The 22,517-nt window shown below is 41.4% G+C and overlaps 1 protein-coding gene across 4 annotated transcripts in view; it reads right to left on the bottom strand.

Annotated features, from left to right (window-relative positions):
* Positions 1 to 21,083, bottom strand: part of APLP2 (amyloid beta precursor like protein 2) — a 75,854-nt gene extending 54,771 nt beyond the window's left edge. For 2 of the 4 annotated variants that reach the window (XM_066365240.1, XM_066365241.1), the window contains exon 1: positions 20,872 to 21,083. In XM_066365240.1, the coding sequence (XP_066221337.1) occupies positions 20,872 to 20,976 (105 nt within the window). In that variant the 5' untranslated portion in view covers positions 20,977 to 21,083. The remainder of the gene's footprint in view (positions 1 to 20,871) is intronic. The other 2 variants (XM_066365238.1, XM_066365239.1) reach the window with 1 other exon arrangement.
* Between the last annotated feature and the right edge of the window lie 1,434 nt (positions 21,084 to 22,517).

The raw sequence follows: 22,517 nt of genomic DNA, 5'->3' as shown, positions 1-22,517 counted from the left end.
AGACAGACTTCACATCACAGGTGAACTATTCATTCACAGTTACTTTTAAGTTGATAAACATTTCTAAGACTGTGGCCTCTGCCTCAGGCGCTAGAGTGGCTCTGGTCGCAACATGGCGACGCCCAGGATGGGCAGAGCATCGCCCCCTGGTGGGCAGAGCTTGGCCCCTGGTGGGCGTGCCGGGTGGATCCCGGTCGGGCGCATGCGGGAGTCTGTCTGACTGTCTCTCCCTGTTTCCAGCTTCAGAGAAATGCAAAAAAAATAAAAATAAAAAAAATAAATAAAAATAAAAAAAACATTTGTAAGAGCCTTACAAGAGTAGCATCCAGAGATAACAAAATAAATTGGTCTCATGTCCTCAAAGTCCTCAACTGCACGGAGACTTGGTATGGTGAGGGAGACAGCATGTAAATAAATAATCCTAATAAAAAGGGAGTCACCTGGCCTGTGGTGGCACAGCAGATAGAGCATCAACCTGGGATGCTAAGGTCTCAGGTTCAAAACCTCAAGGTCACCTGGCTTGAGAATGAGCTCATCTGGCTTGAGTGTGGGATCATTGACATGGTCCCATGATCGCTGGTTTGAGCCAAAAGGTCACTGGTTTGGCTAGAGAAGCAATCAATGAACAACTGAAGTGCTGCAACTATGAGTTGATGCTTCTCATTTTCTCCCTCTCTTCCTTTTAGAAAAGCCCTAGCTGGTGGCTTAGTGGATGGAGCATCAGCCTAGCATATGGATGTCCCAGGTTTGATCCGCAGTCAGAGCACATGAGAAGTAACCATCTGCTTCTCCCTCATTCCTCTCCCTCTTTTCTCCCCCTTCCCCTCCTACAGCCATTGGCTCAAGTGGTTTGAGTGTGACTCCAGGCACTCAGTTGGTCCAAGTGCATAGGCCTCGGGTGCTAAAAATAGCTCAACTGATTCGAGCATTGGCCCCAGACAGGGTTTGTGAAGTGGATCCCAGTTGTGGCTCATGCAGGAGTCTGCCTCACCATTTTCCCTCCACTCACCTAAAAAAAAAAAAAAAAAGTGTGGGGGGATGAGTCTCAGCCCTGGCTGGAAAGCTCAGTTGGTTTGGAGCATTGTCTCAATATACCAAGATTGAGGGCCAATCCCCAGTCAGAGCACGTGAGAGAATCAACTGGTGAATGCATGGATAAGTGAGGTAATAAATCAGTCTCTCCACCCCTTCCACCTTCTTGTCTAAAAAAAAAAAAATCAATAAATTTAAAAAACTATTTTTAATGAAAGGGAAGGGTTCACAATCTCTGTCATATAAGACAGTGGTCCCCAACACCTGGGCCGCGGACTGGTACCGGTCCGTAGGCCATATGGTACCAGTCCGCAGAGAAAGAATAACTTACATTATTTCCATTTTACTTATATTTAAGTCTGAACGATGTTTTATTTTTAAAAAATGACCAGATTCCCTCTGTTACATCCGTCTAAGACTCACTCTTGACACTTGTCTCGGCCATGTGATACATTTATCCGTCCCACCCTAAAGACCGGTCTGTGAAAATATTTTGACATTAAACCGGCCTGTGGCCCAAAAAAGGTTAGGGACCACTGATATAAGAGACCCCCAATTACTGTCTGATTATTTTCTAAATGGCAGTCAAAAGTAGCCACAAAGAAAGGGACACTGATGATACTATATTTTCTACAGGCATAGTATTACAAATTTGAAGTCTATTCCTGAACAAATATGATAATAAAGAGAAAAAGAATAGACACAAATGTTATCAACCTAAGTATCTAGATCATAAAAGTTCTTTTGGAACGTTTCATGGGCAAGAGTGGCTGAATGTTCTTAAAATCTAATGAAGCACAAAAAGAAAATGATTTCTTCTTGAAAACTTCCCTGGAGCAAGCATGAGTACCCTTTCTTGCTCTAAGAACCTTGTTATTTCCTTCAAGTTTACATGCCTAGCCCTGGCCGGTTGGCTCAGCGGTAGAGCGTCGGCCTGGCATGCGGGGGGACCCGGGTTCAATTCCCGGCCAAGGCACATAGAAGCGCCCATTTGCTTCTCCACCCCCACCCCCTCCTTCCTCTCTGTCTCTCTCTTCCCCTCCCGCAGCCAAGGCTCCATTGGAGCGAAGATGGCCCGGGCGCTGGGGATGGCTCCTTGGCCTCTGCCCCAGGCGCTAGAGTGGCTCTGGTCGCGGCAGAGCGACGCCCCAGAGGGGCAGAGCATCGCCCCCTGGTGGGCAGAGCATCGCCCCTGGTGGGCGTGCCGGGTGGATCCTGGTCGGGCGCATGCAGGAGTCTGTCTGACTGTCTCTCCCCGTTTCCAGCTTCAGAAAAAGAAAAAGAAAAAAAAAAAAAAAAAAGGTTTACATGCCTGAATTATTCTCATTGCCAGTTCATGTTGTACCTGAATGCCTCACTATGTCAAAGAAGGAGCCAGCTATTTTCCCAAAGGTGTAGGTCCAGTGATCTCTCTCTCCCAATTTCAACTAAATTTCTAAGAAAACCGTGATATTTCTGCACCAGTGCTTGTAGCCTTCCTCAAACACTGATTTTCTTTAAATTTATCTAATCATTTTCCCCCCTGGAGTAATCAAACCATCTTTTACTTTGTGCTAAACTTTCTTCCTTTGATGATTTACAGCCAAGTTTAACCAATTACTCTGTATAATAACATGCCATTTTTATCTGAATTGAGATACTCCATAAAAACAAATCAATAAAAAGCAGACGAGAGCATGGCAACCATCAGCAAATTCCAAACCATTACATTTTGGATATAAAAATGACAACCACCTTGTTAAATTCATTTTATATATTTTATAGTTAAAAACTCCCAAATGAGCCCAGGCCAGTTAGCTTAGAGAATTGTCCCGAAACACCAAGGTTATGGGTTCAATCCCTGGTCAGGGCACACATGGGAAGCAACCAATGAATGTACAACTAAGTGGAACAACAAATGAATGCTTCTCCCCCCCCCCCTTTCCTCTCCCTGTCTCTCTAAAATCAGTTAATAACTAAAAAAGGAAAAATTCCCAAATAAATTATTTTAATGTAACACTATAATTCACAATGTATAGGTGTATATATCCATATACATGTGTATGTTTTTATTTAAAAACTCTACTAAAATTGTTTGCATGTCCTTAGTAATAGTTAGATCAGCCTCTAAATGACATATCAACCCAAACAATGTAAGGAGAAATTATTTCTGCCAATAGTACCTTTACCATGAAAAAAAAAGTCTCTTCAGTATTTAAGCTCTGCAGTAATTTTCAGTATCACATTAGCACACAGTCTACAAAAATAAGAACAAGTATAGCACGCATACTTTGTCTACAAAAATCCCTCCTTGTTTTTCTTCTAAATAGTCTTACAATGGCATCAGAACTAGTTCACCTTGAACCCCTCAAAAACTGGCAGGTCAAGTAGCTATTTAGGTATGTAATACTATCTGGTAACTTAGTATGTATCCAAGCCAAATCTAGGTGATCCATGTTGGCTTGTATTAGAATGATTCTCCTTCATCCTGCTCATCTCTTTCTCCTCTTTTCAACAAGAGTAGAAACTGTTTAACAGGAGCAAACAGGGTTTAAAACAAAAACCGCAACCCTGGCCATTTGGCTCAGCAGTAGAACATCTGCCCAGCATGTGGATGTCCCAGGTTTGATTCCTGGTCAGGGCACAGAAGAAGTGACCATCTGCTTCTCTTTCTTCCCCCCTTCTCACTCTCACTCTTCTCCTACTGCAGCCAGGATTCGAATGGTTGGAGCAAGGTGGCCCAGGTGGCCCCAGGTGCTGAGGATGGCTCCCTGGTCTTGCATCAAGCACTAAAACAGCTTGGTTGCCAAGCAATGGAGCAGTAGCCCCAGATGGACAGAACATCTCCCTGTAGGGGGCTTGCCAGGTGGATCCTGGTTGGGGGCATGCGGGCGTCTGTCCGTCTGCCTTACCTCTTCTCACTTAATTAAAAAAAAAAAAAAGGCAACCTATACTCCACCTCCCTGAGGGAGAGCACGGCGTCTCTGACAACTGGAGGGAGCCTGCTGCTACTTCAGCACTGCTGCTGCATCTTCCCGATTCTTCCAATAATGCAAGGGCATTTTTAACTTAAAATTTTATGTTATTTGGAAATGGTGATGTTTAACTTGAATTTCAAATACTATGAAACCCATAAATACCACAGTGAGAGTCAAATAAAACTCAAGTTCCGGTTCCATTTGGTCTTCAGCCTGCACGTTTTCAATCAGTTTTAGGTTACGTACAAGGCATTACAGTTAGGAGAGTTGGCAGTTAATTTAAAAAGCATAAAATTCATCTAACACTCAGGTGTCATAGTATGAACTAAAATTAATCATATCCTGTCAAATCTAAGAAATTTGATTAGAATAATTTACTTTAAAAACCAAAGGCATTTAAGGATTAGAAGGCTTAATACTGTTACAATGACAACACTATTCAGAGTAGTCTAATTCAATGCAAACCCATATTAATCCCAACATTTTTTGTAGCAATTTAAAAACCCATCCTAAAGTTCACATGGATTCTCACAATCTTGAAAAAGAACAAGTTGAAAGATTCACACTTCCTGATTCCAAAACTCACTACAAAAGTACAATAATTGGCCCTGGCCGGTTGGCTCAGTGGTAGAGCGTCGGCCTGGCGTGCGGAAGTCCAGGGTTCGATTCCCGGCCAGGACACACAGGAGAGGCACCCATCTGCTTCTCCACCCCTCCCCCCTCCTTCCTCTCTGTCTCTCTCTTCCCTTCCCGCAGCGAGGCTCCATTGGAGTAATGATGGCCCGGGTGCTGGGGATGGCTCCTTGGCCTCTGCCCCAGGCGCTGGAGTGGCTCTGGTTACAACAGAGAGATGCCCCGGATGGGCAGAGCATCACCCCCTTGTGGGCGTGCCGGGTGGATCCCGGTTGGGCGGATGCAGGAGTCTGTCTGACTGCCTCCTCAAAAAAAAGTACAATAATCAAAACAGTGTTATTAGCATTAAAAAAATACATATAGAATAGAGCACTCAGAAATAAACTCTTGCATATATAGTCAAAATAATTTTTGATAAGGTGCCATGACCATTCAATGGGGAAAGGGAAGTATCTCAACACAAATATTATTGAGAAAACTGGATAATCACCTGCAAAAGAATAGCCCTTACCTTAAACCATATATAAAAATGAACTCCAGGCCCTGGCCGGTTGGCTCAGCGGTAGAGCATCGGCCTGGCGTGCGGGGGACCCGGGTTCGATTCCCGGCCAGGGCACATAGGAGAAGCGCCCATTTGCTTCTCCACCCCCCCCCTTCCTCTCTGTCTCTCTCTTCCCCTCCCGCAGCCAGGGTTCCATTGGAGCGAAGATGGCCCGGGCGCTGGGGATGGCTCCTTGGCCTCTGCCCCAGGCGCTAGAGTGGCTCTGGTCGCGGCAGAGCGACGCCCCGGAGGGGCAGAGCATCGCCCCCTGGTGGGCAGAGCGTAGCCCCTGGTGGGCGTGCCGGGTGGATCCCGGTGGGGCGCATGCAGGAGTCTGTCTGACTGTCTCTCCCCGTTTCCAGCTTCAGGAAAAAAAAAAAAAATGAACTCCCAGTGGACCAAAGATCTCAACTAAGACCTATAAAGACAAAACTCTTAGAAAAAAAATTAAAATCTTCACATCTGACTTGGCATATCTTAGCTACGTTACCAAAAGCACAGTCAACAAAAAGAAAAAATGGCTGACTTGGACCTCATCAAAATTAAAAATCTCTGTATTCCTGGCTAGGTAGCTCAATTGGTTAGAGTGTCATCCCGATATGCCAACATTGTGGGTTTGATCCCTGGTTAGGGCACATACAAAAATCAACCAATGGATAAGTGAAACAACAAACCTATGTTTCTTTCTTTCTTTCTCTATCAACTAAAAAAAACAACCTGGCCCTGGCCGGTTGGTTCAGTGGTAGAGCGTCGGCCTGGCGTGCAAAAGTCCTGGGTTCGATTCCCGGCCAGGGCACACAGGAGAGGCGCTCATCTGCTTCTCCAACCCTCCCCCTCGTCTCCTTCCTCTCTGTCTCTCTCTTCCCCTCCTGCAGCCAAGGCTCCACTGGAGCAAAGTTTGCCCGGGTGCTGAGGATGGCTCTGTGGCCTCTGCCTCAGGCGCTAGAGTGGCTCTGGTCGTGACAGAGCGACGCCCCAGATGGGCAGAGCATCGCCCCCTGGTGGGTGTGCCGGGTGGATCCCGGTCGGGCGCATGCGGGAGTCTGTCTGTCTGACTGCCTCCCTGTTTCCAGCTTCAGAAAAGTAAAAAACAAACAAAAAAAACCTTTGTGCATCAAAGGACACTAGCAAGGGAATGAAGACAACCTATAGAATGAGAGAATGAGTTTAAGTATTTGTAAATCATGTATCTAATAAGGGATTGATATTCAGAATATATAAAGAATTCCTACAACTTAATAACAACCAGCACAAAAATTCAACTCAAAAAGACCTGAATGGACATTTCTCTAAAGAAGATACGTGATTGGCCAACATGAAAAATTGCTCAACATCACTGCTCATCAGGTAAGTAAATGCAAAATCAAAACCACAGTGAGACACCACTTCACACCCATGTTAGGCTGGCTATTACTAAAAAAAAGAAAACAAGTGTCAGTGGGGATGTGGAGAAAAGAGTGCAGCCACTATGGAAAAACAGTTTGGCAGTGGTCAAAAAGTTAAACATAAAATTACAAACAAAAAGAAAAAGAAACATAGAATTACCATATCCAACCATTCCACTTTTCAGTATGTACCTGAGAACTGAAAGAAAGAACTCAAATAGATATACAGCTTATACAACAATGTTCACAGAAGCATTCTTTACGTAGCCAAAAGGTGGACACACCCCAAATGTCTATTAACAAATGAAAAAAAAATGTTGTATATATATACACAACGGATTATTCAGCTTTAAAAAGAAACGACACTGATACATGACCTCTGAAAGCATTATAAGTGAAATAAAACAAACACACAAGGGCAAATATTGCATAATTTCACTTACATGAGGTACCTGGAATAGACAAACTCATTGATAGGTTTCCAGGGGCTTGGGGGAAGGGAATAGGGAGTTACAGTTTAATGGGTATAAAGTTTCTGTTTTTCTGTTCCTGAAATATTTTGGCCCTGGCCAGATAGCTCAGTTGGTTAGAGCATCATGCCGAAGCGTGAAGATTGTTGGTTTGATCCCTAGTCAGGGCACATACAGGAACAAATTGACGTTCCTGTCTCTCTCCCTCTCTCTCTCTAAAACCAATACAATAAACATTAAAAAAAAATTTTTTTTATTTTTGGAAATGGACAGGGTTGATGGTTGCCTGACATTATGAATACTTAATAGCACTGAATTGCACTTAAACATGATTAAAACAGTCAGTTTTATGTTATGTATATTTCAACACACACACACACACACACACAAAATCTATGGATTTTAAATTGTACAATCTAGAGAAATTTTTGTGTCTTGTGGCTCACAATGTAAAACGTCTAGAAGTAAATTGTATAAAAATAGGTTTTATAAAGATAAGCCAGATGAAAATAATCTACTATAAAAGATAGGTTTAAAAAAGATAAGCCAGAATGAAAATAATCTATTATAAAAGACTTAAGAACTACTATAATTTTTCCAACAACATAAAAGATTTGCTTTATTTATCATCTTAGGAACTGTTTGTTGCTTCAACTAGTGTCATTTGTTCTGTGACAGTGTCCTGCATGTCGCAATTTAATAAATGTGTGCTAACCTTGGCCACTAGCTCAGTTAGTTGAGCATCATCCCGGTACACCAAGGTTGTGGGTTCAATACTGGATCAGGGCAAATATAAGAATCAACCAATAAATGAATGAAATGAGTGGAACAACAAATTGATATCTATCTCCCTCCTTCCCCGTCTCTCTAAAATCAATAATTAAAAATAAAATGTGAGCTAATTAGCACAGAAAGTCTACAATTTTTTTTTAAAGAAAGTCATCTATATATATTTAAATTTTTTTTATTTTTTATTTATTTATTTTAGAGTGGAGAGGGAGAGAGAGAGAGAGAGAGAGAAGTGGGGAGGAGCTGGAAGCATCAACTCCCATATGTGCCTTGACCAGGCAAACCCAGGGTTTCGAACCGGCGACCTCAGCATTTCCAGGTCGACGCTTTATCCACTGCGCCACCACAGGTCAGGCAAGTCTACAATTTTTGAAAAGTTATATCCAAGGACTTCTTTTTGAGAGCACGCACGCTAGAGAGAGAGAGAGAGAGAGAGAGAGAGAGAGGAACAGACAGGAAATGAGGTAGGTAGCATCAGCTTGTAGTTGCAGCACTTGAGTTGTTTATTGATTGCTTTCTCATATGTGCCTTGACCATGGGCCTTCAGCTGAGCCAGCGAACCCTTGTTCAAGCCAGCGACCTTTGGGCTCAAGCCAGCAACCTCTGGGTTCAAGTCAGCGACCATGGGGTGTCTATGGTCCCACACTCAAGCCAGCAACCCTGCACTTGAGCTAGTGAGCCCTTGGTTCAAGCTGGTGACCTCAGGTTTTTGAACCTGAGTCCTCAACGTCCCAGGTCAACAACACTCCATCCACTGTGCCACTGCCTGATCAGGCTGAAAAGTTATATCCAAGGACTCTTAAAATGTCAATGTAAGATTCAGTTAAAAAGGATAAAAAAAGATAAAGCCAATGCAAACTGCTTAGAGAAAAATTAGAAATGTAAATATCAAATGATAAAGGAATGAATTAATTATTATAAAATAGGAAGACCTCTGCTTTTATTTCTTAGCGCATGCATGAGAGAAAAAGGGGGAGTGAGAAAGAGAAATAATAAACATCAACAGGTAGCTATGTCACCTTAATTGTTCATTGATCGGTTCCCATATGTGCCTTGACCAGGGGACTCAAGCCAGGGACCAGGGGATTATGTCAATGATCCTTAGCTCAAGCTGGTGACCCTGCTCTCAAGATGGCAAGCCTGCACTCAAGTCAGAGACCCTGGTGTTTTGAACCTGGGAACTCAGCATCCCAGGTCGACTCTCTATCCACTGCACCACCGCCTGGTCAGGCACCTTTGCTTTTCCATGTAATATATTCCTGAAAAGATGAGCAAGTTTAAAGATATGCCTGTTACTTGGGGGTTCTGCTACTCGAAAGCTAATATTTTGTACAAATCTCAGTTATACCTAATATTTTATGGGAAAAAATCCTCAAGAGCTTAATCCTACCATTTCATAAACATTCCTTAACATTTCCAACATAATTGCGCCAACTGCATATTCACTTAAGTTCAAAGACTTGACTTAAAGGACCAAATAAGCACCAACTCCATCAAACCATTTTTCACGCCAATAAAATAAGCATTTTTCTTCCCATTTTTTCACTCATTCTTCTAAAATAAAGGCAAAATGCAATCAAATATTCAAATAAGCTCCAACAGTGCTGGCAAATATCCAGCCACTGGCTAATAGGTAGCATTCTTGATGAAATAACTCAAAATGTCTGTGTATCAGGCTAAGTATTCCAAATTCAGAGTATGGAAGGCAACTTAGATGGTGGATACTGTACACTTAAAAATGCAGAAAGTTCAAAAGCTCCAAACCATAAAAAGTGCTTCAATTAAAAGCAAGGTTGTAAAATATTTAATGGTTTGGAAAGTTATTCAATATGTCAAGTGGGGGCAGGGGTAGGATAGGTTATAAACATGTAAAGGAAAATCTGTACTTAAATGTACAGAAAAAAAAAAGACTGAAAAAATTTAAAAAGCAATTTATCTGGATGACAAATTATAGTTCATTTCTTTCTCATTTTGTTTTGGCTTTACTTTTATTTTCTAATTTTTTTTACAATAATCATATTTTTCTTTTAACATATGATACATACTAAGAGTCATAATAATTTGTAAAGTCAATTTAGATTCTCACAATCATTTTCAATGAGAGAGTGTAAAAAGTAGCATATAGGTTCCTGAAACAGATAATACATATTCAAGTAATAATGTATAATTTCTGTAAATTTAAGTTTTATGAATAATGAGTTAGTATTGAAAAAATATTGAGAAACAACCTCAGAAGAGTTTTTTTTTCCTTCTGATTACAAAGAATTATCTAATGCAGCCTGACCTGTGGTGGCGTAGTGGATAAAAGCGTTGACCTGGAACACTTAGGGTGCTGGTTTGAAACCCTGGGCTTGCCTGGTCAAGGCACTTATGGGAGTTGATGCTTCCTGCTCCTCCCCCCTTCTCTCTCTCTGTCCTCTAAAAAAAGTTATCTAATACAAATTTTTGCCTAAAAGTTGACTGTTTGGTAACCTCATCCATATACCTTTGGTGCCCACGTCCCACCCTGGGATATCTCTTCTCCAGGCATCCAATCCAGGCCATCTGCTCAAACCTGCGAAGCAATTCATCACTTTTATGGATTTGTGACCATGGTCAAGTTAATTTAGCCCCAGTTCCAGCATTTATAAAACAGGAGAAAACCACAGGTTCTGTCTCAAAAGATTATTCTAAGTCTTCCATGAACACACCACACCATACATAGCAATTTTACCATAAATATAACTATTATAATTATTAATCCAACCATCAGCAGAATCTGCCACTCTATTCCAATTTGTCTATTTTTCCCTAATTACTTAAAAAACACACAGATTCTCTCTATAAACTTTCAGTAACTATCTAATTTCAAGGAAACTAACTTCCAATTGTGGCCAACTAGGTAATTTAGACCAAATCTCCTAAATCAGTGGTCCCCAACGCCCGGGCCGCGGACCAGTACTGGTCTGTAGGCCATTTGGTACTGTTCCGCAGAGAAAAGATAAATAACTTACATTATTTTCGTTTTATTTATATTTAAATCTGAACGATGTTTTATTTTTAAAAAATGACCAGATTTCCTCTGTTACATCCGTCTAAGACTCAGGTGTTTTTTTAAAGATTTTTATTTACTGATTTGAAAGAGGAGAGAGAGAAAGAGAAGAAAGAGATGGGAGTTGGGAACAGGGAGGAGTGGGAAGCATCAACACATAGTTGCTTCTCTTATGGGCACTGACCTGGCAAGCCCAGTTTCAAACCAGCAACCTCAGCATTCCAGGTCGACACTTTATCCACTGTCACCACAGGTCAGGTACCCCAACTTCTTTGGTCAAACTCACTTTTAAGCATAGAGCAAAAATCTTGAAAGGAATTTTAACAAACCAAATCCAGAAAATAAAGGAGCTAAGTTTGGTTTATTTCAAGAATGCAAAGTCATTTGTATATTTAAAAATTCAATTACTGTATTTCACACTATCTAAAAAGAAAAACCAAATGATCATCTTAATAGTTGAAAAAAAAAAGTGCTCCCAAATAATTCAACATTCCTTTGTGACAAGAATTTTTTCTGAACTTAGAATAAAGAAGCTCTTCCTTAATCTGATAAAGTACAAAAAACCAACAAATATAACATGAATGGTGAAATATATTTTCCGAGATCAGCAGTTAGACAAAAATACCAGCTAATACAACTCCTTTTCTCTTTTTCTTGATTGATTTTAGAGAGAGAGAGAGAGGAAGGGGAAGACAGAGAAACAGAGAGAAGCATTCATTTGTTCCACTTAGTTGCGAATTCACTAGTTGCTTGCCATATTTTCCCTGACGGGATCAAACCTGCAACCTTGTTGTTTTGGGATGATGTTTTAACTGACCCAGCTAACTGGCAAGACCAATATCACTTCTCTTCAACATTTTACTAGAGTCCTAGCCAGTGCAGTAAAGAAAAAAAAAAAAAAAAGATACAAGGTTTGAAAGAAAAGAAATAAAACTGTCACAATTCATAAAATATACTCAGAAAATTTCAAAATTACAGATAAATTATTAGAATTAGTAGTACACAAGCTTAGCAAGACTCCTGAACACAAAATCAATTTGAATATATTAACTACATTTCCATAACAAAATGACAATCAAAAAATTTTAAAGATGCCATTAAAAAAAGTATATATCTATGAATAAATCTTATGCAAAACACCGTAAAAACACTGAAGGTAATTAGGGAGAATTTAAATAACAGTATATGCCATATGTTTCTGGACTGGAAGACAACATTAGAAAAATGTCATTTTCTCCCAACTGAACTTCAGACAATGCAATCCCAGTCAAAATTTCAACAGGTGGTTGTTTTTGGTTAAATGTGACAAATATAACCTGACTGGTGGTCAATGGCTAGAGAATGTTGACCTGGAATGCTGAGGTCGCCAGTTAGAAACTCCAGGCTTGCCCAGTCAGCGCACAAAGGAGAAGCAACTACTACTACTGAGCTAATACTGTACTTCCCCCTCCTCCCCACTCCCACTCCCCCTCCCTCTCCCTCCCCCTCCCTCCCTCCCTTTCTCTTTCTCTCTCCTCTCTCTAAAATCAATAAATAAAATATTTAAGTGTGGCAAATGTATATAAAAAGAAAAGGGTCAAGGAATAGTTAAAACATTACTAAAGACAACCAAGAACTTGCCCTAGTAGATATAAAACCTTATTTTAAAGTACATTCAATCCCAGGTCAAGGTACACAAGTGACCATCTGCTTCTCTTCCCCCTCCCTCTTCCCCTCTCACAGCCAGTGGCTCCACTGGTTCAAGCACAGGGCCCTGGCACTGAGGCTAGCTCAGTTGATTTGAGCATCGGCCCCAGATGTGTTGCTGGGTGGATCCCAGTCAGGGTGCATGCAGAAGTTTATCTATCTCCCCCTCCTCTCACTTAAATAGATAAATATTTTTAAAAATAAAGTGCAGTCATTAAGACATTGTGGACTTGGTACCAGAACAGACAAGAAACCAATGGATTAAGAGAGCCCAGAAACAGATTCACTAATACAGAGATATTAACAACAAAGGTATCACGGGAAAACAGAAGGCAAAGATAACCTTAACAATAAATGGTACAGGCTGGACAGCCATATGGTATGGTCTAGATATCCATATGGAAAGATAAAAATACTTCATAACCAAACAAAAATCAGTTCCAGGTAAACTGTAGTTCCAAATGCGATAGGCAAAACAAAAGGCTTATAATCTACAACACAGAAGAATAACTGTATGTCCTCAGAGTAGGAACAGACTTCTCAAATAGGACAGAAAAAGCACCAAACCATCATTTTAAATAACTTTCTTAAAAAAGAAAAACTGGATAAATCAGACATTAAGAACTTCAAAACACATTGTTAAGAGAATGAAAAGGCAAGCCACAGAGAGAACAGCATTATCTCAATAACCTCAAAATGAAAACATCCCAAATGTAAACAGCAGAACTAATTGTGGTTTCTTCATACACAATGGAGTACTATACAGCAATGGCAACAAATGAACCGTAACTATACACAACAATAAAAAGGACTCTCAAAACCATGTTTGGTGAAAGAGGCCAGATCCTTAGGAATACAAACAGAAGAATTTCATTTACATAAAACTAGAGATCAAGAAAACCTAAACTACAGTGTTAAGGAATAAGTGCTAGGCGGTAAAACTATAATGAAAAGCAAGAAGTAATTTGACAATAAAAGGTAACAGTTACTGGGGGAAAGGCTGTTCTATTTCTTGACCTTGGTGGTAGTTGCACAAGCATCTGTTTTATGAAAATACACTAAGCAATAAATTTTTCTCTTTTGTGTACTTTAAAAATTTTAAAAACTCAAAAAATACTTAGGAGCTTCTGTTGATTGGCGAGGGCTGGAAATGGTGCTCTGTAAGTTTGGCACGGATATTTGTAAGCTTGGGACTACCTTTACTTACAGTTCAAGTACCTTAGCATTCTTATCTCCTAAAACCATCATAACACACTGTCAAACAATGAACATTACACTGATAAACCAATATTTATTACAACTCTAAGAGCCAAAGCAAGTTTCTTTGGAATCCAAAGAGATGATAGGGGTCTCTCTCAACATGCAAACATGAATGGAAATGCTAAACTCCCAAACTCAAGATAAGAGTTACTTCTGGAAGGGAAGGTTAATGGAATGTGGAAAAGTTGAAAGGCCTTTGTATTATAATGTTTTATTCCTGTATCTAGAATATTTCAGTTCTTTCAAAAAAAAGGCTAAGTCAAACATGAAAGTGTTAAAATTTTAACAAAATGGGGTGGTGAATATATGAATATCTTTTATAAATTTACTACACTATGTTTGAAATATCCAGAATTAAAGGGAGTAAAATAAAGGTCCTACACTCTGTATCAGCTCATTTCTCCAGGTAAAAATTCTGCTTCAGCCTAAACAACTTGCCTACTTAGCCTTCCAAAAACAAAGATAAAATATTCAAAAATACTTCTTTTTTTTCCCTTTTTTTTTAAGGACTTTATTAATTTTTTAGAGAGAGAGGGAAAGAGGAAGAGAGAGCGAGAGAGAGAAGGGGGAGGGGCAGGAAGCATCAACTCCCATATGTGCCTTGACCAGGCAAGCCCGGGGTTTCGAACTGGCAACCTTAGTGTTCCAGGTCGACGCTTTATTCACTGCGCCACCACAGGTCAGGCAATACTTCTGTTCTTTACCACCACCACTAAATAAATCCCTTATCTTCTTCTCTAGGCGAAAGATCTCCCTTAGAGCTCATCCATGTTTCATATTAAATTTCCCATATACTTCACCATTTCAGTCACTTTATTCTGGATTGTAATATTCCTCAAAATGAAGTGCTACAAATCCTAGTAACTGCACAGTGTGAGACATTCCTCCAATGTCTCCTTTTCACCACCAAACTTGTAATGCAGATACTTTTGGTGAGAATAAATTCGTTTTCTTTCCGGCTAGCCCAGTTATGTATCCTCCCAAATGGAGAATGCACTTGTAGTAGGTGTTGGGTTGTTATCTCCCTAACACCCTTAGTCCTCTTTTCCAACAGAACCCAATCCAAAGTCTAAATTGATCACAGAAGTCACATTGCCCTCTGGTTTGGCTGGAAGCCATCTGCTCCAATTAAGTCCAGGAAGACTCTGGGGGAGGGGGTCTCATGCTGGTGGGATTTGAGAAAGGTTTCTTCACTTAAAAGGAGATATACAAGAAAAGACTGTCTCTTCTTCCCCTGACCCCTATCACATCAGAGCATGTTCTGCAGAACTGTAACAGCCAGGCTGCAACCTTGCGGCTTGAGGCTGGTAACAGCAGTTTAGAAAGGTTGTGCTGAGCTCTAACTAACCAGCCCTATAGGCACCCTCCTCCAAATGCTCATTATCCTTTTTTTTCTGAACCCCCCACACTCTTTTTTTTTTTTTTTTTTTACAGAGACAGAGAAAGAGGGATAGGGTAGGAACAGACAGACAGGAACGGAGAGAGATGAGAGGCATTAATCATCAGTTTTTTTCATTGTGGCACCTTAGTTGTTCATTGACTGCTTTATCATATGTGCCTTGACCTTGGGGCTACAGCAGACCAAGTAACCCCTTGCTAGAGCCAGCAACCCTGGGTCCAAGCTGGTGAGCTTTTTGATCAAACCAGATGAGCCCGTACTCAAGCTGGCGACCTCTGGGTCTCGAACCTGGGTCCTCTGCATCCCAGTCCAATGCTCTATCCACTGTGCCACCACCTGGTCAGGCTGGACCACCAAACTCTTATTCCAGTCATATTGGTTACTGAATCAACTTCTTCCTGTCAACTATGCCAATGAATGTAAATCTGGTGCCTGTAGCATTTTCTCTTCCAAATACTGTAACGCCATTCCATGATTTCTATAGGATATAAGGGGTCATATTTTCTAAAAAGACTTTGCAGAATATAAAGATTAAACAAGCTTACTAGTATTAAAAAAATTTTTAAAGCCATAAAACATGTAAAAACATAAAAATCCCCTGTAGTTACATTCTTCAAGGATAACACCACTGTTACCAGTTTGCTATATATATTGATTTATGATATGTAGTAGTTTCTATGAAATTGAGTTTTTTTCAAAGAAAATATTCCTATCAGGTTTTTTGGTACTGGGAAAGACAGGCAGATGTGCATAAAAAAAAAATCTGCAACCAAAAGGGAAACATTATGAAACATCTTGATGCAGAGGAAAGAGAAACATCCTGAGAATAGGACAAACAGCTTCAAATGCTGGCCCCACTGCATGACCCAAGACCCATGCTCTCTGACTCCCTTTTTAGGTGGATAAGAATACCTACTTCACCAGAATATCTGGAGACTTATATAAGTGTACCTAAATGAGTTCTGTTGGGGTTTTTTGTTTGCTAGAGTTTTGTTTTTCCCTGTTTACACAGAAGAATCACCTGGGGAGCATCTGAAAAGGAAAATCCCAGATGGATTCAATGAGAATCTCTAGGGGTGGGGCCTAGAAATCACATGCAAGAGCATTTAGTAGAGCAAAAAGCACTACGCATTATTTGTTTTTACTACTGTTCTGTTTAGTATCTAACACCAGTAGTGTGAATAACAAATGACAATTCCTATCTTAAAAACAGATTATAGTTAGCCCTGGCGCAGGAGCTCAGAGCATCGTTCCCATACGCCAAAGTTATAGGGGTTCAATCCCCAGTCAGGCCACATGCAAGAATCTACTAATGAATACAGAAATAAGTGGAATAACAAATCAATGTTTCTCTTTCTCTCCCTCCCTCCTTCAAGTCAATTAATAAATAGATTACAATTATGTTTAAGAGATTTCATTTTAAAAGACTTCACTGTACTTATGTAAGAAAAATTCTCTTAGCAAAAGTAATTATTAGTTATACTTGATACAAAAGAGGTGAAATTCATTTCTATTTAAATGTGCCTCCATGGCTCACCTACCATTTCAGGCCATAAATCAGGGTGCACTACATTAAGTATAGTTAAGCATCGAAGTAATCTAGTTTAATCCCACTTTCTAAAAAACAACTCAAGAAAATTGAATTGTGGGAGATTTTCCAATTCTCCCTCAAACTGCCCCCACCAGAGAGACTATAATTACTGTACAAATACTTATCCTTACTTTTTGATCACACAGAGGTAACTTTATTTTCTTTCAATAGCTCACTTCAGGGCATTTCAAAACAATTGTTAGGTGCCAGGTTCAATATATGCAATAAATGCCACTTTCATAAAATGTATGTACCTGACAGATCCAGAGGATATACAACACCAAAATGTTTACTCTGCGATTTCCTGGATAATAGGACCTCAAATTATTTTTCATTTCTTATGTTTACATCTGTTTTTTATTTTTAGTGAGCAGCACACCTATATTATAGTTAGAAATTCTGTTATTCTAAAAAAAAAATAAATTCAAAAGCCTGAGAATTCTGCAACAGAAAATAATGCAATTAAAGACTCTTGAAAGGTTTTTAAATTTTGATTTTCCAAAGTCAACAATATCAAATAAGTTTCATATTTGGAAAAAATAACCTTTCACTTATTAGTGCCAAGAATTCTAAAGCTTTTTAGCTTTAAAAAATAACCATGTTTTCAAATGCTACAAAAGGTATTACTTGGGTCAACTGACAAACTAGAATACAGACAGTATTTGATTTGATGAAAGTATTGCACCAATGTTAAAATTCCTTAAGTTGGCAATTATGCTAAGGGTATGTAAAACATCGTTCTTAGTTCTTAGGAAACACACACTGAAATTTTTAGGAGTCAAGAGGCATGATGTATGCAACTTCATCTCAAACAGATCAGCAAAAAATGAGTAACAATGAATGATGAAGCAAATGCTAAGCAGGGAAATGTTGACAACTGGTGGTTCTGGGTAAAGGGTATGAGAGTTGTTTATACAATTCTGCAATTTTTGTAAGCTTAAAATTACTTCTAAATAAAATTTAATTAAAAAAAAGCAATAGAGAAAAAATAATTCAAAATTCTCCTAAGAAAACACTTAAGCTCACACTACATCAACTTCAAGCAAGAGTTTATTGGGGGAAAAAGAGCAGTGTATTTTAAATTGTGTTAATAAAAACACACGCAGGACCAACTTCAAGCAAGACATCAAATTAGCAATTCACTAGAAATATATGAGCCCTAGATGTATTTTATACTAGCCACAGTAAAAATTAAAAGAAATTTTAATACATTTTACTTTGCCAATGTCCAAAATGTTATCATTTCAATGTCAATGTAAAAATTATTGAGATTTTATATCTTTTTCATACTAAGTCTTCAAAATCTGGTGGGCATTTTACAACTACAGTACAGTTCTATGCTAATTCTAAAATTTCATAGGAAATACTTGATCTGCATTTATATTTCATAAAATGTACAGTTAAAGTTGATTCATCTAACCAAACTGTTTTAAACATAGTTAAAAGTTTTCCAATCACTGGAGTACCAATCTTTAAATGTAAAGTAAACTAATTAAAATGAAATATAATGGAAAATTCATTTCTGAATCACACTATCCAAAATGCAAGGTCAGCAGCTATATGTGGCTACACCATGGGGCAGACAGGTTTAGATGAAACAAATCCCCTCTATGAAAGGAGGACCTGATTGTAAAACTTAGTTTATCACATTTACCAAAAGATTTTTAACACAGTAATGATAAAATAAGGACAGTCCTATCAGAAGCACTGGTTCCTCTCCAAGTCATAATCAGACATCCCCTGTACCACCACTCAGAAATATACCGACACAAAGCCTTTACCTTCTGCATGTGTCCTACTGAGTTTGACTTTCCTAAAAACTGGCTATCAAATGGCCCACTTACTTTTAAACGCGGCAGAAAGAACTCAAGTTCTGGCTCTCAGTAGCCTCAATATCCACTCTATAGTGAGCAGAGTTTCAGCACAAATACTGCTTGAGAATTCCAAATGGGAACATGCACATTACAGGATTGGTCCTGGATTTAAAAGAGGAAGTGACCCTGAGAACAGAGGTATTTTTTTCTTTTTAAACAGGTGTAAGAGATTAATCCAGTCAACACCAAGCAACACTAAAGATCTCCAATTAATAATTCTGTGCCAAGCAACCTGATCAGGGATTTGGCTAGAATCCCTCTGGCTGATCTCAATAAGGACCTTCCCAAAGACATCCCGATTTAGGACATTCCCACCTAAATTAAGGTTTAAGCAATTCTGTGCCTGACAAGTAAATAAAATCAAAATATATACATGTGAATAAAATTCTGCCTGCTTGACAGAAAAAAAAATTGAAAAATAATTTAGTGTGGGCAAAAATACTAGTTCGGAAGAACAGGAATTAGCATAAAATAACATTTAAAAACTGTTTTGGGGAATGTCTAATTCCTGCTTTCTATCTAGCCAGACTTTTCAACTGAACAATATTGTGGGTAACAATCAAAATTTAATTCACAACTAATTCTAATATTAATTCTTTCTTGCAGACATATCAATGTTAACCTTCTGCTTAAACTAGACAGAAAAATGTTCTTTAAAACTGATTAATTCTTTATTGTAAATTCACTATTGCCTAAAGTTACTCCTATCACTGGGGAAGTAAGGTTCAAATGTGAATACTGATTTTTGTAAGCTTTAAGTTCTATATTTTATACAAAATCCTTTTTTCCCTTCCCCTCCCATCCCACTGATGTAGCTTGCACGGAGATCAAAGATATAAATTAAACCAACCATTGTGTGGAAGCTAAAGTAGTCGTAATCTAAAAGCATTTTTAGATAGCATTAACTATTTCTACTTAAAATTTAACCTTTTCCCCCCCTAAAGAGTCATTTTTCATAAAGCTTTAAGCAGAATAAATACAAACGTTTTAAGCCGTTCCATCCGAAAGTTTGTTCTTGCTTAGTTTTTACCCGTGGAAATATATAAACGTTCTGTAGAACATTTTAACTTGGGGTTTTTATTAGAAAGCTCTGTCGATGTCGCCTATGCAATCAAATCCTGTTTCACTTCTCTCTGAAATTGGCTAAACATGCAAAACCAATTGTAATTTTTAAAATAGTGAAGAGGGGAAAGGAATATAAAGGACAACACCAGAAACACCCATTCCAGTCCAACTGCTCAAGCGCCATTTCAAGAATGCACGTAAAAATAAAGTCCCAAGTCCCTCTGAGAACAGGAAGGTTTCTGTGAAGCGGCGGTCTCCAGATTCACTGAAGAACTCACACCGACCCCAGCGACCCGCCTGTTCCCGGGGCCTCAACCCCAGCGGGTCGCCCATGAATCCATGCCACTGAACCACGTCGCAGCAGAGAGATGTTCACAGGGTTATGCGATGCAGAGCTACTTAAATCCTGACACCAAAAAAGTACGATTACAAAGAGTTTTTACCTCCCCGACTCGCGGAAACTCAATCTTAAATGGGAGCTACACCGTCACCAGAGAATTGTCCGCTTTTTATTAGACTCAGGCATAAGGTCCCATTTAGCAATTCCTCTCCAGGGCCTGGTGCCAACGCGGTGGACCTCCTGGAGAGGGAGGCAGGCGAGCAGGAAGCAGAGGGATACCCGCGCCCGGTGCAGGAGCGCTCTCTCCGTGCAGCCCCAGCGCGCTCGCCCCACACCTCAGCACTTCCACGGGGCCGCCCCAGGAAACTGCATCCCCCAACCGAGCCCACCGCGCCAACAAAAGATGCATCCGCCACTTCCCGCGGGGAAAGCCCACCACCGTCCACGGGGAGCGCGCGGCCCCCTCAGCCCGAGGACACCCCGGGGACCGGACCTGCCGACCGACCGAGGCTCGCATCGGTGGTCGCCCGAACCGCGCGGCGCCCACGAGGAGGCGGCGGGGCCGAAGGCGGGATGGGGGCTGGGGCGCCGACGCGGTCCGCCGCCCCCGGCAGCCCCGATGTCTTTCATTTGGCCTCTGCAGCGGCCGAAGACAGCCCGACCTCCAGCGCTAAGCACTGCACCAAGCATGGACGGGGGGAGGGAGCGCCGGACCCGCCGCAGCGCCGGACCATCACCTCCCCCCGCGCGCCCGCCCCCAGACCGAGCTCCCACGGCGTGAGGAAGGGACTGCGCTCGGGCGCTCATTCGCTCCCCACCTCGATGTAGCCAGCCAGCGCTGCGGCGGGGGCTGTGATCCCGAGCAGCAGCAGGATCAAGAATTTGCCTGTGGCCGCGGCGGCCGCGGTCCTGGTGGCCGCCATCCCTCGCCAGGTCGCTCTAGCGATCGGCCTGAAGCTCACACACGAAAAGTAGGACCTTTCCCACCGCAACCCAAAGGCATCTGAAGCCCGTTCGCCGCCGCCCCGGGGGTTTTACACCGACCGGAACTGACTTCATAAAGCCTCGCCCTCCTTCTCCACTGACCAATGATGGTCCGTAGAGCCTCTCTAAGGCACCGCGAATTGGTCAGCACAGACCCAATTGGAACGAAGGAGCCTGCATCTCTCGCCCGCCTCAACCGCGCTCTGGGCCTCGCCCCCGGCCACTGACAGCCCCGCCCCCGCCTGACCCTAGGTGGCGAGGCGTTGGGGCGTTCGACCGGTGGGCTCCTCACCCGCCTCGGGCCTCGTTGCAGCTTGCAAGGGCCGCCTGCACCCTGCGCAGTAATCGGGCCGAGCTGCACGGGTCCCTCCGCCTGTAGCCTCCTGATTAGGGCACGCCCCGCTCCCCCGCCCCTGCGGCGTATTTTTCAGATGCCTTTGAATACCGCCCTCTTTTTGGTTCTGAAAAATGGTTTTATTAAAAACAGGATTTTTAAAAAACAGGATAAATTTCCCCCAGTCTTGGCAGGGTTACCCACGGCACTCTTCCGAAGCAGCGAAAGGGTAAATGAGGCAGTTTCCTCCTCTCCCGACCCCTGCACAGGGCGCGCCCCTTTCCTGGGCTCAGGTCGCCGGACCGGATTCGTCCTTTTCTCGCGGCCGGGCGGTGTTTTCCACGCTTTTGACCTCTGTTCGTTAGGCCTTATTCTTACCCTTCCTTCCCAGTGGACACTAGCTACCTCCCATGGAGACCAGCGGTATAAGGACCACTTTTGACATTAAGCCCAGGTCCGCTTTCCTGTGTTATAGCAAAAGATCGTCTTTCTTTCTTCGGATTAAGATCGCTAGCAAGAGAACTGCTTCTCTGCGCCTTTTTTCTCTGCATTTCCACTTCAACTGGGAAAACGTTCTGCTGCCCCATTTCACAACTGGCACGCCCTCACCGGGGCTTTGTTTTCTTTCAATAGTCATGAGATTTATAACCAACCCTATGTCGAGTCCTTGCTAGTCCCTTTAGGTTCAACCAAATAAATGGAGAGCAGGGTCTCTACCCCAGTAAACAGTAAATAGGGAGAAACAGTGTCCATAGATTAAACAGATCGGGGCAATGAGAACACTGATTTTCCAGCCTTATTGTGTGACATGCACAGTTCCCCGCAATCAAGCAGGCTCTGCCCGGTACTCCCTACACAACCCATACCTTTTCATTATAGCCCTTCCTAGGCTTGCAATGTCTACTCTCCAACGTTTACCTGTTGAGAGCATTTGTATTCTTTCTCTGCTCAATTGGATGTAATGTCATCACCTCCTGAATCCCCAGAGTGCTATATCCCATTATAGCACTTGCTCCCTTCCTTATTTCTATGCCTCTCTTACGCCACTGGCAAAACTTGAGTAAGGCATACAGCAGGGCTTTCTCACAGTGAAGACTTTCAACAGTTTCTGCCGTGTCATCTGTCAAATGATAGTCGTGGAAACGA

Source organism: Saccopteryx leptura, chromosome 2 (genome assembly GCF_036850995.1).
Source record: "Saccopteryx leptura isolate mSacLep1 chromosome 2, mSacLep1_pri_phased_curated, whole genome shotgun sequence".
NCBI lineage: Eukaryota > Metazoa > Chordata > Mammalia > Chiroptera > Emballonuridae > Saccopteryx > Saccopteryx leptura.
The sequence above is the reverse complement of the archived record's forward strand: the minus strand, read 5'-3'. Positions and strand labels throughout refer to the sequence as shown.